This window comes from Styela clava, chromosome 9 (assembly GCF_964204865.1).
Source record: "Styela clava chromosome 9, kaStyClav1.hap1.2, whole genome shotgun sequence".
Lineage (NCBI taxonomy): Eukaryota > Metazoa > Chordata > Ascidiacea > Stolidobranchia > Styelidae > Styela > Styela clava.
Window position 1 is genome coordinate 13,911,435 of NC_135258.1, and position 19,940 is coordinate 13,931,374.

General features: G+C 33.7%; 1 protein-coding gene across 1 annotated transcript; it reads left to right on the forward strand.

Annotated features, from left to right (window-relative positions):
* Window positions 1-7,582: 7,582 nt before the first annotated feature.
* On the forward strand, window positions 7,583-19,177 carry LOC120340165 (ubiquitin-conjugating enzyme E2 H-like). The gene is made up of 7 exons (XM_039408451.2): window positions 7,583-7,806; window positions 9,940-10,016; window positions 10,411-10,485; window positions 11,530-11,569; window positions 13,108-13,160; window positions 14,639-14,767; window positions 15,411-19,177. Exons 1-7 carry the CDS (start codon window positions 7,754-7,756, stop codon window positions 15,575-15,577), a joined length of 594 nt encoding a protein of 197 aa, XP_039264385.1. The 5' UTR covers window positions 7,583-7,753; the 3' UTR covers window positions 15,578-19,177.
* The last annotated feature ends 763 nt before the right edge of the window (window positions 19,178-19,940 follow it).

Here is a 19,940-nt window from a genome sequence, read left to right on the forward strand (position 1 = left end):
TTATTCAAAACATCTCAAGTATATTTATCTAAAATTTATTTCAATAAAACAACCAAAAATAGAATGAACTGTTGTTCACATAGCTGCAATGTGAATGCTGCTATAGTCTATATTCTATTGTGCTGCTTTTATGCCTCCCAAGGCCCTTTTTCATTTCATAGTTCTTGAGTAGAATCTTACTCATTGTTTTGTTCTATCCTTCTATGTTTACTTTACGTCAAAATGAACTGTTTATAATTTGGGTGAAGATTCTCTGAGTCAGAGGACGCACAGGATACACGCAAAAAATCAATTCATGTTGTGACGATACAAATCTGTGGCAGTTCCACATAAAATATCCTGATTCAATAACATTTGAATGAACTAGTTTGAATGAAATATATTTTATTCGCATTGCTCAAATTTTCTGTATATATATATATATATATTGATAAAACTAATATTACACCGTGGATGCCTATTTTGCCAATGAAGTGTTGTGACGAGAAAAGAGACTTGAAATTTATCCATTTTTGTGAACGAAATGATATAAACTTATATTAAAATTATTTACCTTAAATTATGATCTTGTCTTTCTACAATAATCGCTTCAGAAATCGTTAGTCTACAATTTGTATCTGTGTGTTGCATCTGGTGATGTTTACATAAACCGAATGGCTTGGGACAAACGAATAGTTCTACAAATCAGCAGTCTTTACAGGCTAATTCTTGCAAATGGCACTCATGGCTCGTTTGAAAGAGCTGGCAGAGCGCATTTCAGAAAAAAAATTGTTTGTATTACAACTTTGCATAGGCTACTACATTACTCGATAATGGTTAACTCAATTTTTTTTTATTCAATTTTGACCCGCGGGCCACGGGTTGGACGACCCTGGTTTAGACCAATGATAGAAAGTGGTTTTCGCATTGTGGAACACTGGTCTATATTTTTCCAAATGATATATAGTCGGACAGTAAGTAAAGGCTAAGCGTAATAATTTATACACAATGATCATACAATGTAGTTTACTCTTTTGAAAGAGACAATTTCAAAGGAATTGTCTGTAATATCTTGATCCATAACATGGCGTTTTATCATCACCGCAAGGGATGAGTTCATATGATGCTGTCGTATACTTCATGCCGAAACCCACGACTTTCTCATTCCGTAGCGGTCTGTTCATAAAAACATGTGATCAGTCCAGGGCCCTAGGCCATGGAAATGATTCCCAAACGCGAGAAATTTTCTTGATCTGTTATTTTTTCTGCTCGCGTTACCGCTTAGTCACCAGAAAGACGAATTTACGTCAAATTTGGGATTAACTGCACTGTGGTGTCTCAGTCGACGTGATCACACTTTTCAGGTTCTGATCTGTCACAAAAGAAAGTGTCTAAATTCGGCACATACGTGTTTTAGTCCACATCGCCCCGACCAAAGTCAATGCTGAGTCTGATAGGTTCCGGTTCTTCCAAAAGAAAACACGTTACACATCGTTAGATACCAGTGGATGGTTTTACATGGCCTTGTTCGACTCGAAAGACGAGGTCACATATTCCAATCTATTTCAATTAATAAAGTATTTTCAGAGTTACGAAGATTTAAGTGGGAAAACGGAATGCCCGCGACAACACAAATGTAGCTTGAAGAGTGGCTATAGATGCTGTCGATGTATCTCGGCTAATATTAGTGAAATAAACTATTATTTATTCTACTAAAATTCAATTTCTGACATTGTAAGGAGATTCAATGTTACTATTTATTCAAAACTGACCCATGTAGTGAAAATAATTGAAATAATTGTTTATATCTGTGTTTTCCAAATTTTTTTCAGCCAGCGCCCCTTTGGACAACTTTTCAACTAGCAAACGCCCCTCTAACAAAAAAGTCAAAGCAATTTTATTCTCCATTTATCATTAATATAGTGTGATGGTTGAGTTTAGTGAAATGCCACCAGCTTGTTAATAGCTGGCTTCATTTCAGTCAAAAACAGTCCTGAGTCTCCTCTTCTGACACTGTCGAGGGAATCTCCCTTGATAAGTAAAAGTGCAGTCACTGCACTAAATGCTCGCTCTACAAAGAATGAGCTGGCAAGAGCAATAAAAAACGTTAACCCGATCTCACTCGTGAGGATATTTCAATTTGATTCTGTTCCCAAAAAGATGGAACACTAAACATGAGTTTGGAAGTATAAAATCAATGATAGTGGTGCATTTTCGCTTCTGGAAATTCAGGGTTATCTAGAAAACGGAAACCAAAAATTTCTTTACCATCTCCAAAAAAATTATTCAATCTTATTTGTGCTTGAACTTCTGTTTGCGTATGATTATACTCAATAGTTTTGCAAAATTTCCAACCACTCACTTAGTTTTTTGCTGAAGCTTACCTTCTGCTGTCAGGACATGGAAATGAAAGAATCAAAACGGTAAATACAGAACATTACGTGTCCGAGAAAAATCTGGACATTACTTGAAGGATTGATAGAGGCGACCAGCAGTGGTTCAAGAATGACGAGGCGACACCCCATACATCAAATCAGACGCTTGCTTTCCTGCGAGAGAAGTTACCAGTGACATCCAGTAGGCACCTTAATTATCGGACTGAAACCTCCTAGAACTTGATATGTACGGAGTTCGAAAGACAATTTTTATCAGAACAATCCTCAAACGATTGGTGAACTCAAGGCTGCGATTGCAGGAATAAAATGAAGAAATACTCAAAGAAGAGGGATTGACAATGTTGCAAAAAGAATGCAATTGCCGAGTAGGGCATTTGGAACATATTCAAGAAACAACATAATTTTTGTGCAAAACGTCCTAGATTTTCCGAGACTTTTGGGTACAAACATACGCAAGCAGAAGTTGAAGTTTAGACAAGATTAAATAATTCACTCCATTTTCGTATAAGTAATCGAGAAAATGATGGTCTCGTTTTTTGAGGACCACGCTGTATAATACTGTTTTTAATATAATTCGGTTAAATATGCTGCTTATGTCACTGTATTCGATATTTTAAACTTACGCAACACAAATGATAAACCGACTTTAAACAATGTCAGACACAACATGATATAACAACAGGCTAAATTTTTGCCTTTTGCCAATTTATGAATTACATATGTAGCCTTATTATTCAATGACCCAAGAAATGAAAATGAACCAGTTGAGTCGCAACATGGAGATGGTCCTATATGGCGCACGTCAGTTCTATCAGATACTCAGCTCTCACATTTTGCTCTTAACAAAACTAAAATTATAACATAAGGGTGTTGTACTTACACTACCGCTTCAAAGCATCATAGAACCCGCTAGTAAAATGAAGCTGTTATTCAAAACAGTAAAACGAAACGTGCAGTGCATGGTGGATGAAGCGTATGCTGTATGCGCCATGTATTATTGATTCATTGTGAAACAATACAGATTTAAAAAAATCATAATACCTATTCTACGTTAAGCGAGAAATTTCCAGCACCGAAATCACAAGTAAACTAGTTTGAACCAAAACATAGGAGTAAATGGCATGAAATATCATACTACTTGTGAGTTCCCGTTTTGATGTCAGCGCCCCTAATTGCCCAAATCGCCATAAGCGCCCCCCAAGTTAGGGAAAACGCACACAAGGGGACGTTTCCGCCCACTTTGGGAGCCGCTGGTTTATATTACCATAAAGGTGCTCCCGAAGTATTCCTACCAAGATGGCGCATAACATGAACATTGTGTTATAAAATAATTGTTTATGTTACCAAAAAGGTGCTCCCGAAGTATTTGCATCAAGATAGCGCACAATCTGAACATTGTATATGCACCATGTCAGGGTTCAGGATGTGCGTAATCTTGGTACGAATACTTCTAGAGCGACATTATATCTGAACAATAAAAAAAAACTTTATGTCTCAAAACGAGCTTCGGCCACGATTTTGCCGGACTAAGAGTATTGAAGTACTTGACAACAGATTAGAATATTACTTGTTACCCCCGAATACTGATTAAAATTTACATTCAAAATCGGAAAAAATATTGCCAAATCATTCATCTCAAATACTCGACCCAAATTTGCGTTTGATAGAAAGTAAACTCAAATACTCCTTTAAATAAGAACAAAGACTAATATATGCCTCCAAAGTTTATTGTCTCCAAATTTAATCAAGGAGTGTCGCATGATAGATGTTATAGAAATATTTTATATAGAGTTTTTATATAGAGCGTGCACCCTTAAAAACTGGTACCTAAACGTCGTTGGATTTTCCAGTATGACTGTACCCAGCCAGGCCAGCCTGCTGTCACTGTGCCAAGGGGATATTCACTTTGGTCGTTGCTATGCTGTTCGCTGCACATGGTTACCCCTGCCGTACTTGACAGTGTCCGGAGTCTCTTTTTTGTAACAAATTTGGTTTTTGGAGTTTAATATTTGATATATTAATTTATATATATATTGTTCGTCTTATTTCTATTAAACTTGTATCAAAGTTAGACTCTTATCACAGGTGTCGCTGCTCGATAACCAACTTAAAGTTTATGTTCACTGTGAGTGCATTTTCATTTGGATGAAAAATAAACTACTGACTGACTGACTAAACAATAAAAAGACATGGTTTGAAAGATAGGATTGGTAATCTGATTTGAGGAGAAATAACAATAAAAAGAACTCCCAGAGGTCCAGAAGAGAATAAATTTGTCACTTCACATGCCTTGGTATAAAACGTAAAAAATGAACGGGTGTGAAAGCGTGCACCTTTTAATACTTGGGATGAATTTTGATTTTGAGCAAATTTCCGTCGCTACGGACGCTATCTAAGTGTTTATTTTTCATTCATTTTTTTCATTCATTTTTCATTCATTCATTTATATTTCATTTTGTTGATATTTGATGGACCTATGATTTTACACAATTTGTTTTAGAATGGTCGATTCACTATAGTGAAAACAAGTCGGTACTCGTTAAGGAGAATAGTGGGTCAAAACATTTTTATCTGTAAGCATAAACTTTGTAACAAAAGTTGATAGACATTTGAATTAATTTCGAAACGCTTTAAGCAGTCATTAACAACACGACAACAAAGTAAAATATCAAAAAATGCTTCAACAAGATGAGAGTGAGACCCGTAGCTGTTTTGCCCATATTAATTGAAAATGTATATTTAATGAAACATATGTAATGATTAATTATTTCAATTCATGTTGCTTGTCCCCGAAGTCATTTTTTATTATTATTACCGGTTCGCCGAGGTAGAAAGATTAGAAACCTATGGTACTGGGCAAAACTCCACTACCTTTCAATGTTTACTATTTCTAGTTTCTAGATACATATTACCTGTATCGTACATCGGAAAGAGTTGATAACCAAGCTTCAAGGCAGACAAGACACTCAATTAGCACTCGAACAAAAGCGAACCAAACATTTTGTACTTGATAAAGTCTCGCAGATGAATTGGTGGTATGATTTATCAATGGTAGGCGTCTGAACCTTTTTTATTCTAGAAGTGACAGTCAATGTTTGATTCAGCATCATTCAATTTGACTTCTACCTTTCGGGTGATCAACTTATATTTCTAACTTCTTGTTTCCCATTACCTTCACCATAATTTTGAATCAGTTTGAATTTTTGTGGTCTCTTCTCCAGTCGTGCACACTTGGCACTGGCATGTGCATATTGGACTTCTTGTCGGTTGTGTTGGCGAATATAGTGTTTCCATCGTAACCATACTCATATCTAAATTGTAAGAGTTCTTACTCTGTTAGGCGAACTTGACAGCACTAATGACAAGTATTCCAGATGGTGGTAATCATTATAGCAGTTATGTAGAAAAACGTCTGCAATGCTCGCGAGAAAAAAAGATTATGTCAGTTAGGCTCTTACGCTACTGAAAAAATTATATAACCTGTAGCCCACATTTTCAGAAAAAATTGTATAAGCAACATAGTTTTTAACTAGGCTACATAACATTGCATCGTTTCATGTCATGATGTGTTCAAATAAATTTATTTTGAGATTTCCAAAACAATAATATAATATGTTTTGATATGCACCGAACTAAAATGAGTCATCCTTATTCAGGTGTAGAATTTCTTACCCATATTTTTATGATCTACGTTTTTGATCTAAAATGTTTGTCTCTGCGGACATCAAGACTGCATTACCCGCGGCTACCCTTCCACAGTAAAATTATATGATTAGCTCTTTTTTAATATTGTATGTTATGGTTTTTTACTGGCTGGATAAAATAAACTTGACTTGGCTTGACAGAACCTTAACAAGGGCATGGTCAACTCTCATATGTTGTTATTATTATTCAATATATTCATATATCTCCATAGTAGTCGGTACAGGCCATTTTCCAGTTTGATTAGCAACATTTGAGGTTCCAACACGTTGCACACCTTTGACGTCACTGCAACGCTACATCATCAGCTGATTTCTATGACCCCGCGACCTCACCAAAACAATAATATTCTACTTCGTTCTCGATGTCCTTTGTTTGTGAACGTTGTTGCGTCCGTTCGCGTTGTTCGTATCGGTATCAAATGTTTTGTCGGTATGTTGTTCAGTAGAGAAATGCAACATCTAGTTGTTAACACCATTATTATAGTTGTTGATTTGTAAATACAGTGATTGCGATTGCGAATCGTCTTCGGTAGGACAACAAGAAAAGGGCGTTGATGAAAAATCACAACAATAAAAAAAATCATTCCCACCCTGCTGCAGAGTCTGGGTGTCAGCTGTTTCGTGCAATACTGTCAATGATGAATATTCTGACACCTATTTGAATACATGGATATAACATTATTGGTACATACCTATGCAATTTACAGATTTATGTAATTTTGTTCATGAACTGTCAGACAACAGACAATGCTGGAAATATGAATACAGGAATATGGCACCATACCGTACTCCTTGTATTCCTATACTCTGCCATAATTCTAATATTATTGTAGTCAAAAAAGTTCTGTATATGAAAATGGTGATAAAGTGCTGTAGTGAGAGCAAAGTCAGAAAGTTGCTATGTTCCTGTATTTTCATATGTCAGTACTGCAGTAAGTTCAGAAGTTGTAAACGAAAATGAATGATTTTTGAAATACAAGAATATAACTTGTGAAAACAGAGAGAAAGCTTTAAGCATGAAAGCATCTTGCATTTTTTATTTGCTATTGACAGTTATGGATTTGCGAGCCATGGAACAAGTCATACTGTCATAAGATTCTGTAGTTCAATGTTTCAATTCCAGATTTTTTGGCATAAATGATTCAGAAAGCTGTTGCTGATCAGGAATTGCATGATGCACTCTGCAATGATTGAGAACCCCCTTCATTTACATAACAACATAAAGAGATCTAAACATGTGGCTCTGTTATAACAGTATAAAGTCATACTGTTATATCTGTATAACTGCATTGGCCAAATCCACATATGGATATTTACACCATGACGACAATGCCTTATAGTTGAGTTTATTTGAAGCCCTGGTTTGGTGCTATTCATATTCAAACAATTATTCATTGATTTCGTATATACTGGAACTGGTACATTCTGTTTTGCCGATATATTTCAAAAAATTTGAAATAATTTTATTTTAATACTTATCTAATAAATCAAAAAAACCTTTAGATTTTCACAGGTATTTGACAACATATTCAGCAAACATTGTCTTGTTGCTAATAAAATATTCTCATTGTCTTGACAACAATTTGTGAAAAAAAGTGCATTGTATAAAGAGACTGAAGAACTTGCAATTGAGAAAAGAAAATCTTTGTACCACTCAATTGATTGACGGCAGCCATGTCTTCACCAAGCCCTGGCAAACGTCGTATGGACACTGATGTTATAAAACTGTATCCTTTTATTTGAAATAATTTGAAAATTTTTTGCATTATTTTATTGTGTTCCGTGTTTTATTTGAAGGTTATACATTTCATTCCAGCATTGAATTTGATAATAAAAATATTTCCAATTGATCAATTGATTTGGCTAATAAACCAAGTTCAGCATAGCACGAAATGTATTGCATTCTATTATTTGTTTAGGCTTTGTTGGATTTTCATTTTTTAATTTAGTTCAGTCGAATTCACCTGAAATTAATTCAGCATCTTTTTGTCGGAAGTGACTGTAAACAAATATGCATGTAGATGTAATCTTTCATGCTGTAAAAATAGAGTGCCAATTAGCAACTACTAACTTATGATACCAAGCAACAATATACGTAGCACTAGTGGATGCTGGCATCGCATGGTATGGCCCTTACAGCTTCATTACGAGCAAACTCTACACTTCAACAAAAGTCGGTGTCCTCTGTACATGGGGCTAGTCTGATTATGATTTAAAAAATACTTGTAATCATTGAGTATGGGTTTTAATCTAAATCATCCAAGGCCAAATGGAGAATTTATTAACAATTTAATATATCCTAATTGAGACTTAATGTTATTAATGTGCGGTGAACAAAAGCTAGATAATCTTTAAACTGATTTTAATCTTCTATGAGTCTCATTAATCGTTAAAAAAAATTTTCAAAATACAGAAAAGGTGATCTAAAATTATGTTTAATATATCCCCATATTCAATTAAAAAAACTAGTTTGAAATATTTTATGAAATTCCCTTTTTTATACTGATTGAAAACATGTACCGGTAACCTATTTCAAATTTAATCACATATTTATTTTGTTTTTAGCCTTTGTATATGGTTCTGCTCTTACATGTTTAGTTTGAACAAATGGAGCAGATGTTTTAATAACTATTATTTACGACTTGATAAACTGGTCCAAAGTGACTTTAATTACATGTATTTATATTGACTCTCGTTTGATTCATGGTTGTTATTAGATAGTAGATGTTATGACCCTCACCTTGTCATATGATCAGAATTTACCACTAAGAAGAATATTGATTTTTTGAACATTAACCAATCATCAGTTATTCTTTCAATGATAGATCAATATATCAGAGAAATTTTACCTGGGCAATAATGATATAATATTACAAGACAAAATATGATAGACCTAATAATTTTTTTAGAAATACTGAGTTCTCAGATATTTTTTTTCAGTTACAAAAAAGTCATAATATTATGAAGTAATTTTCACATACAACTTTGCTGTATAAGTTATAAAAACAAAAAAAATATCATTAAACTTGAATATCAAACAATTCCAAAAAGGCATGTAAATATTTCCAATTTCAAGAATTTGACAAATAGGCATTGCTGGACATAATTAATCCCTGATTAGAACCAGAGGAAACGTTGCTTGACCACATGACCTAGGTCTTTATACCATTTAAATTTCTATTTTACTTGTCTTGATCTTAAATACCATTTATTAAAATAATATATTAAGCATGTTATGATTAATAAAAGCTGAGATCAATAAAGAGTAACAGCTGTTATACAGGCGTGGTAATTAATCTTTCTTTGTCGCCCTTGTTAAATTTGATTATAAAAATCTTGTCACATGGTTGTATTTAGTCTAGGGATGGCAAACATGTTTTAGCTATTTTGAAGTCGAACATTGCAGAAAGGTTCTAAATGGAACTGGAATGGTTTTCAGTAGTTTATTTGACACTCATAATTATACCCAATTTAAAAAAATATATATATAAATTATTAAATGATTTCAACATAGCTTTATGATGTCACAATTATCCAGTCATTTCAAAACATGAATTTTATATTCACAACTGAAAGAAAATCCCTGTTTTTTTTAAAACAATAACGCTTAAGAGATGAGCTGTATAGTAGAACTCTGTTGAGATGAAGTAAATATCCTATTCTATTAAACTACACAATGTATTGAATGGTTAAAATAATAAATATTGAAGCAAATAATATTTACCATGAGCAGTTTAGTTCAATGAAAAATATTAGATGGACATATACCATTTCTTTTTGTTGGTAAAATAACATTCCATGACATATTGATCCTCTTTATATGAGCATCATTTCCTTAACTACATGAAACCAATTAACAGCATTGAAAGCAACCATGAAGTGACTGTACTGGGAGGACTTAATGAGTTTGTGGTGAAATTTTGTGGCCCACCTGGAAGTATGTTTATTATTATTCCATAACTAGAGCTTATGTAGTTACTTTGATAAACACGAGCCTTAGATTAACTGGACCTTGGTAGGATATTTCTTTCAATGCCCCAGGCTTGGTTTATAGGAATACTGATTATATTTGGCACAAAACTAGATTTCATTCTGATTCTAACAGTGTAGGCTTTGAATATATAATGAATCTGAGTGACAAAGAGTAGTCATAATCAATATAATCAGGACTAAGAAAAAAAAGCTGTAAATTTACTGTTTTTGTTGGGTAAACAATCAAAAATATCCACATCTGGGTAGCGGATTGTTTTCATATCACTTCCCAATCTGGGTATGAACTTGGTGGCAAATTAGAGAAAGCACTCTTAAAATTTCTATCTTTCATTTTCCAGCTCCATATGAAGGTGGAATATGGAAAGTTCGAGTTGATCTACCTGAAAAATATCCATTCAAGTCACCTTCAATAGGTAATAAGAACATAAGACTATGTTGAGAAAACTTTTCAAAAGAGTCTTCAAAAGAGGATGTAAATTGAAAACTATAGCATTAAATACATATCGTCCTGTTTTTTCATCTGACTTTTCACACAGTTTTGAGTTTTTATACTGTTTATTTTGATTTCTAAAATTCATTAAATAAGTGATTACCTTGCGAAAATGTGTATATCGGAACGGTTCGATGAACAAAAATATTAAGTTTTGTGATCAATGTGTTATACCGTACTACGCATAGTTCAGTTGAATTTGTTATTACGATAAGATATCATTTTATCCCCGGGAACAGGAAAGCTGATAAGGCAGCCCAATTAATGCCATCCTCATCCGTTACCAGTCCATGTCTGGTATGGGATTAGTTAGCTAGGCATTTGTTTCAGATGCATGGACTTGATTGATGGTGGAATAGCCGTAACCGACCAGTGGTTGGTTCCAGGACCCACTCTATGGCAGTGAGGAGTCCAGCAATCACCTCCACATAATTATCTCCCACAGGATTCAATCCTGTGAGCCTACACAGGGTAATCATAGATGCGATGGCAACTGTATTCCTTATACCCAAGTACTTACTCCCTTTCTGAAAATATTAGTAAGCACCACTATAATTGGTTATAAGATATCCCTGTAATGATGGCATCATGAAGACAATACGGCTAAGCTGATATCATCAAAGAGTAATTGCTAAATCAGTGGAAGTAAACTGTACATTTGCCTTTGATCAACACATAATATTGATCCATTTCATCTTTATGTTCTATAGTCGAGTGTTTTATTAATTTTCTTTATCAATCATATTGATTTTAATATTGAACACTTCACATTGTCATTGAATTCATTTATCAAACTATAATAAAAGGCAGAATCTATTGAATAATTTTGAAAAAATCTTGAGAATAGATGGATTTTAGAACACTGAACTATTTCAAAATGAAGAAACCAAATTTATCAGTATTTAATTTTATTAATGACTATTGATGTATATGCACATTTTTAACTTTGAATTTACACTTTTTTTAGGATTCCTCAACAAGATCTTCCATCCAAACATTGATGAAGCGTAAGTTTTCCCCATCAACGAATAATCCAGTCAAAATATGTCTTATTAGTATACAGCAGGGGTGGGCAAATTACGGCCCGCGGGCCGGATCCGGCCCACCCGAGTGTTTCATCCGGCCCACTTGTGCCGACATCAGAACTATGGTTTTTATGAATATAAATTTCCGTTGAAAGTAGCGATGATTTAAAATGACATTCCATTAAAAATATCGATTACTGATCGTCGGCTAAAGTAAATACCATAATTCCCTACGTATGGATGTTTCCCCCTGGTTATTTCCGTAACAATGACCAATCATCAAAAAGTTTACGATGACTAGCTAACAATTAAAGATATTCAAGCATAGATGTAAACATTGCCTAGTTTTAGCGATTTTGCGTGAATTTGTCGGTTTTTAGTTGTGTTTCAATAAATTAGTTGTAAATGAACTGTTTAAATTGTCACTATGTCTTTCGGTGAGCTTCAGTTTGGTTGCAATAATCAAACAAAAACGGAGAGGTTTGTGCATGTAAATCAGTTTGTACGTGTCAACTCTCCAAAACACTTGCAAACTTCTTTTTCTATAAACTTTATTCGTGCAGCTGCCGTAATTTGCCATCCTCTGCAATAACGTCCCATTATTAATCGTTATGTCTACGTATTTACAAATAACCGTTTTTGATCATTTCGAGTTTGGATCCTCTGGCCCAGTAACCAAGTCTATTATCCGAATCCGGCCCACTCAGTAAAGTAATTGCCCACCCCTGGTATACAGTGACTGTTTATCAATTTTTTTTGTGATTGTACGTCTAATTACAGTCTAGGACTCTAGAATAAAACATGGGAACGAAAGTTCGAAAATTATTCCCTTGAAAAATTGGGTACGCTTGTGCTACCTTTGCATGCACCATATAGATATGTTTCAGTGCTTGACCAGATGTGTGAATGCCTAAGGTCTCTGGTGAAGCAATCATTGCAAGTGCGGAATCCACATTCTTTTTATGGCATATATGCTTTTTATGCATGTTTATTTCTTTAACAGTTTGCCCTTAAATTCTGACTTGAGCTAATTTAAATCAACACCCGTAAGTCTAACAAGACAAGAATTCCTGCCAAAGCTGTCAGAAAAAAATTCTGGCATGCATATATGAGCATGTATATTTATGTCCTGCAAAAAATCTCCATTGAAATGAAAAAATTTGGCGATTTACTATTTTCTTTTTGAAATGCCGTCCTGGTATGATTCAGTGAAATTTCTGATTATACCCATATATTATTGCTGATTTGTCATCAGGAGCTTAAAAACCAAAATCCCATTATTATGTTGACTCACACACATAAATAGACAAACATTTGTGTATTGAAGGGATAGTTTTTTAATTAAAAATCATCAGAAGTCTCGAGTCAAATCTTTCCTTGGTTTGTTTTCTGTTTTTGATAAAAATATGACTGTAATTCCCATTCAAAATTGAAGAATGTTTTTATGCTGGGTCAAGTTTTGAAATAAAGTGTTTTAGAAGGGCACATTCTAATCTTGTTATCATTTTCTATTTATTTAGATCTGGAACAGTGTGCTTGGATGTTATTAATCAAACATGGACTGCTCTTTATGGTAAGTGAAACAGAACTAGCACGAATATGATAATTTATATATTATAAACAATAAACCAAATGAAGGTATATAGGCTACAGATGAAAAGATTGCAGAGAAACTATCCCAGAATTTAGTTGTGGACATGGTCCAAATTTGCGTTATATTTAAACCTTCTCTTTTTCTTGTTCCTTCTGTTGGGACTATTTTTGAAGTGTTTCGACCATTGACGTATCGTCTAAAGCAGTGGTCGGCAACATTTTCTAAGTGACGGACCACCCTTATACAAACAAGCTAAGCTAATGTAGTAAATTATATGCGTTAGAAAATTTATGTTGCAAATATCTTCATAAACAGGGGTACTGGTGATGCTATTTAATCCAAGATCTGTATTTGTTTTTTGGCCATTAACTGTTCCCAATTTGGAGATATGGTTGACACTGATACACGTAACGTGTTTCTAACGTCCATCATATTTCGGTATTTTGTAGTTGTTATTGTAAATATCGAAAAACCGACCTTGCATAAAAAAGGTAACACTGTCTGTGAAGCTTCTCTTGCAATGTCTGAATATTTATCTAAGAGTATCGACCAAAAGACTGCCAAGATATATATCGCAAATACGCTTTTCAATTTCTTATCATTTCAAATTTTAATTAATCGTAAGGATTCGTTGTTGTTAGATTGTAGAGGTGTTTTTGGGAGTCTGGGACATTATCCATTTTTGTGTAATCTTTCTGCGGACCGGTAGTAATCTTTCCTGCGGACCTGCGATGGGCGCGGCCCGGTGGTTGGCGACCACTGGTCTAAAGCATGAGTCGGCAGCCTTTAGCATTGGAGGAGCCATTTGGTATCTTTTTCAACTCAAACTTACTGAGAGCTGCAACATTTGGATGATACAATAATTAACGAAACGAAATGAAAAAGAAAGTTTGTTTTGACTTGAATTGTCTTAATGCGACCCATTATTTAACTCACGACTTCTACTTTGGGAATCGCTGTGATGTGCAATTATGCTATTTTATAATACCTACTGCTTTTAACTAAAAACTACTGTAACCACTTTGATTCATGTGAGCCAGAACTCCGCTAACAAGAGCCGCATGTGGCTTCGGAACCGCCTGTTGTCGATCGCTGATCTAAAGCATTGGGTTCTGGGTTACAACCTTTCTGATTTTTGAATGTTTTCTTACCTGATGTCTGATCAAAAACTCATTTCCTTGTTTCGAGTCTTTACTTTTGCTGACGTTATATTCAAGCATATAAGTTTCATAACAATTCTGGTTCAATAACCGGCCTAAAAATTATCTCATGGTGGTTCAGCTCAAGTTGCTTGTAACTTGCATTTTTAGTTTCATAATTTCTGGTTTTTCAGTTTATTTATTGAATAACTGAACTTCCTAGCTTTTGTTGAAGAGTTTTTTTACTTAACGCTTCTTGTTAATGTCCTTCAGAAGAATGCTATGATTATGAACTATGATTATAAATTTAATTTTCAGACTTAGCGAATATTTTTGAGACATTTTTACCTCAGTTGCTAACATATCCAAATCCTGTTGACCCACTGAATGGAGACGCAGCTGCTTTATATTTACACAAACCACAAGATTATGAGAAGAAAATTAAAGGTATTATTTGTTTTTTTCAATGCTATATTTTTATATGAATTTCCATCAGCTCTCAACCTATTTTTCTAAGATATATAGGCTAGATACATAGTTGATATTTGAGTAATGGATAATGACAGTGTCTGCTATGAAGAAATTTTATTAATGTATTTTGAAAAAGACTGGATTTAGAATATGAGATATTACACATCTCTAAGAATATGTTATTGATGTTTGAAATTTTATGAAGTGGTATTTATTCTCTCGTGGTTTTGCTACAACTATAATTTAATTTTATATAAATATTTGGATTTTCTCAAAACTCCTACACTGAATAGGCTACCAATCCTAAAATACCAAATTATTGGATCGTTTTTTTTTTGGAATTTTTTGGAATTCACTCTTTCCATCTGTATTTCTAAAAGTGTAACCTTGATATGTTTCCAGTCTGGAATCAACCGTTAGCCACTGACACTCCTGTTGTGGCGATAAATCTATGCTTTAGCTCCATCTAAGCATATTAGTGGTAATAAAACTCTTCTATTAGATTTCTTTTTTTGAAGGCGAAGGACATATCTTAGGCAAACTTGTATTTATAAATAATATAAATACTTCCTGTAGCAGGATGCCTTTTGTTCTTGAAGTTTGTGTGGTTTTATCCTAGATTATGTGAAACGATACGCAACTGAGGATGCGTTGAAAGAACAAGAAAAAAAAAACAAAAAAAGAAAAGGAAATTGTGCCGGTGGGAGCAGTGAATCTAGCGACTCCGATGATGAATCTTCAATGAGTGATTTTTCAGAGGATGGCACAGAAACTATGGAATTGTGACCTCTTCTACATCGACAATGCTGTCGGACTGAGATTTTTTTATTCCCATTTACAAATTTATCGTTGCCATCGATACACCATATTATGTTTCGGCCAAGCATGCATCCATACATAATTGAATTTATGTTAAACTGACTAAAATCCACTAATCAATGATTTTCATCCAAAATATATATAAATAAACAGGGTCCTTGTTTCAGGTGACGCTAAATCTCTATTTCTTTTCAACAGTGTGTTAACAATGTTTTACAAAATGCACATACCATCTTGAATCCTATACCGCATGTACTCAGGAGCATTTTTATAATAAGCCTTTTATGTTGATTGGAAAAATTCACAAAAAAAGGTTTGAATAAATTGATTTGCTCATGAACGTTCAAATCGTCAGCCAACGCCCAACGTATGCCAAAGCAAATTTATTTCCCATGAGTACTCACTGGTGAAATTGTGTATGTATGCCATGCTTGGCCGATCATGATGAGCACGAATGATAGATTTTATCTGGGTTAGAACAAAAACTATACTACATAATACTTTGATACATTATAAAACAATAACAACAAACACTTTCTGTCATTGAATGGCGAAAGAATCATTTTTATTATCGTACAAACAAGACTTTTTCAGTGCTTTTGTTGGTACTGAACATTTTTAAATAGCTTTTATATGAATACCATATCGACTAATTAGCTGATACTGGAAGTGTGACGTCTGGGTACATCATCATAACCTATGACTTTTGTTTTTAAATACCTTTCATTTTCATATCTGTTTTGTTCTCACCAGAAAATGTATCTAATTCATATGGATTTATATGGATCATAATTCTTTCCCCACATCTGAAAGTTACATTTTTTTGCTGATTTTCACCAAGTGCCACATTCATAGGAATGTGGTTTACTGAATACTTTCAACAAATTGATGAAGTATGGATGTGTGAAAGTCAAAATTTGAAAATTGTTATTCAAACTTTTGGGGTTCTGTCGATACATAATACCTCCCCTCCTAATTTCGAATCAAAATTCAGTCGTGAAAGTACCTATTCTACACTAAAACATATGGTAACTTTACCGTCCCAATGATGAAAAAATAGATGAAAACAGCCCAAGATATTTTAGAAAGGTTAAAGATTGCAAAGGTGAACAGATTTTTGTTCTCATATTATGGTGATAAACAACCCATATTTGACCATTATTCTACACTAATCTTTTCTAATACACTTTTCAGTCATAATTGTCCCATATTACTGATATGCTAAATACCATATTACCAGGGCTGGGAATTTCAGGGAAAACAATTAACTGTTTACTGGGTAAAATTAACCGGATAATCGCAGCGTGATGTTTGACGTATTAATTTTAGATTGCTACGTCACAATGGCCAAAAAGCAATTTTGTTTGATCTTATCACAGTACGCTCGCTCATAATTATTCCCGGATGGTCGTTCTGCTACAAGAGATAATGCAGCGTGCTTCGGACATATGAAAGTATTTTAGTAAAACTCAAATCCGTTATTAAATGTCATTTATGTGACAAATTTTCAGTGTTCGACGTCCACTCTGAGATTGAGTATATGATTTCGCAATAAAATCGGGAACAATATATTTCGATCGAAAACTGAAACAAAATTTATCATTGTCAAATTTTCATAATCAGCAATCTTGGTTCTTCACTTATTTTTCACATTTATTGGGTCCTTACTAATACAGTTAGTGATATTCTTTTCAGTTAAACGCCGCAGGAGATAAATTTGCGATGTCGTTAACATTTTTGAAAAAATTTTACATTAAAAATATGATTTGTGCGTGAGATATCAGTTAACGGTTAAAATAAATCGTAACCGATTAACCGGTTAACCATTTCCAGCCCCACATATCACATGATTAAAGCCTTATGGAATTGTTTAATGTGTATTTCAAATAAATTCTTGCTGAAGAAATGTAATAAATTAATTGTAACTAACAATTTAAATTTATTCAAATATATGGGGTATGCTACAAATGTATACATAATGCATGTTGCAATATGGTGAGTCTTTTTAACAATCACCTTTTTCATTGGAATTTTTTTTTGTCATAATGATATACTTCACAAATGTAAAATTTTGTGGTCACAATGGTAAAATTTTAAGCTTTAAGATAGAGTTCTTATTTTACTCTTGTGTGTGTTTTCTTGGGTAATTTTCTGTACTCATATTTGTTTAGTATCTCATCTGATATAGAGCTATTTTTTAATTTGTTAACGGAGTTTTCAAATATTTTGGGGCAAGGATAGTGATAGTTTAATGTAGAGATACTCAGAATTTTTTTAAATATTTTTATCTATATTAAAAAAGCTATTGATCCTTTTGACACGAATTCATTATTGAAGATGTTACTAATTTTGTCTTATGTGGGATAACTTGGAAATCAAAATGTATTATATAATTTTTGGTAATCATACATTTTAATATGAGTTAAACTAATTTCTTTGTATCATCATGACAATACTGACTTGTGTTTTGCGTTGTTTATGTCATAATCAAACTTCAAAATACACTAACCATGATGTTCTGTGCATTTTGCACTAAATTCCATTCCACCCAAAACCACATTAAGGTCCAGGTTGTTGTTATGTTTGTGTGTAGTCATATTTCAATTCTGGCCAATTGGAGATATTCTGTTGTAGTACGTTTTTCCTTGCTGTTGTCAAAAATCTCACTTTTCGACTAAGATGCATAAATGTAAATGTTACATACATTTTTTGTCGTTTTAGCTCTTTTCTGCTATCCATAACTTTTACTCTCAAAAATGTTGGATGTGGCACTTGGTTTCAATTAATCTAAGGTTGACCATATCTCTTATATATCCATGTTCTACAATTCATTTTTGACACTTATTTTGATTTGGAATAATCTCGAAAAATTTTGCCAAAATTTATCTCGTCAAATATGATATATAGCCATCGTATCTCTCCAGAGATGACAAATTAAAAAAAAAATGTTTGCCAGGATTTTATAAACATGATTCTGGATATTTATTTCCATTTGACTGAATACTTTAGACATCCCTAGTCAAGTTGTATTATTCTGTCACTATATACTATTTGATGACCACCAACTAGAGACATTTATGATTTCATAATGACAAATTCTGAACAGGTATTGTCACTAACTTGCCAAATGATGTCAAACTATTGATGGACGTCACTGGTTCATGCATTCTTTTGTATATTGGTTTTATCACAACCCGGCATCGGTTCATAAAGTTACAAAAGGCTCTCGGTTAAACTTCTTTCTGGCTTACAGATTTACATTTCTTCATCCTTTTTATTCTTGGTTTTTCCTGCGCTGTGAACAGCAAATTGCATTTTATTGACTTATATGAAGTGTTTCCAAACTTGGAAGTTTTATTCTTATTATTCTTCTTATTGTTATTATTATTCTTATTATGATCTTCTCGCATTTTTATACTGGGTGGGCTTTGAGGTGTTAAAAAGTGAGTTCTGGTGCACTGACTCCTTTTACCACACTTTTGCTCCCACCACTACAACATACCCAGTCCTTCTGTAAAGTCCTCAAAATAATATTTATAGTCAAAAGTAAAATGCAAATATTTCTGATTTTTGTTGTCAGAGTTAAGATAGTGGAGATGGTTTATGACGGTTAAATAGGATCATGCTTCGGCCTGTCGGCAATACATTCAGGCTTTCGCCCAGAACGAACAGGGTAGTCGCAAAATGAACATAGGTCCACTTGTACCTATCTTACTTACATATGTGTACGCAAAAATAGACACCTTACGGTAGTTGTACGCAAAATAAATCTCAATAGAGTAGCAACTTGTAACTAGAACAGCAACTTGAAGATGGCGACGCGATTCACGCATGCTTTTTGCAATAAGGTTATAATATGGTTGATTAATACTTTGCGCTAGATTAGAATGTGTGCGCCATATTCGGTATTCTTATGAACACAAAAAACGATATTCGAATATTAAATTCGTATTGGACATCCCTGTTCTGATAATCCGGCTTTTCTGGAGTCAAAAAGAGTTTTTTTTGGTTAGTTTGATCCTTCAATTAAACATGCTCATAAACTGTACATTAATTTGTTCTCATTTTTCAAATAGGCAACCGGTGTAAACAGCAACGTATTCTTCCAGTATTCGGCATTTTGTGGGCTTTATCCAAAGTGTTGATGAAAGCAAAAAAGTATGTAATTAATCGGGGCAAAAGAAGTGAAAAAATGTTACGTCAATATCTTATACATGCACGAGCTTAGCCAATCCAAAATGTTTAGGGGGGCCCAATCTTTGTATAATTATATAGATAGTTTATTTCGATTTCCTAATATGACACTCACTCGTGCCATTTGCTCCGAACG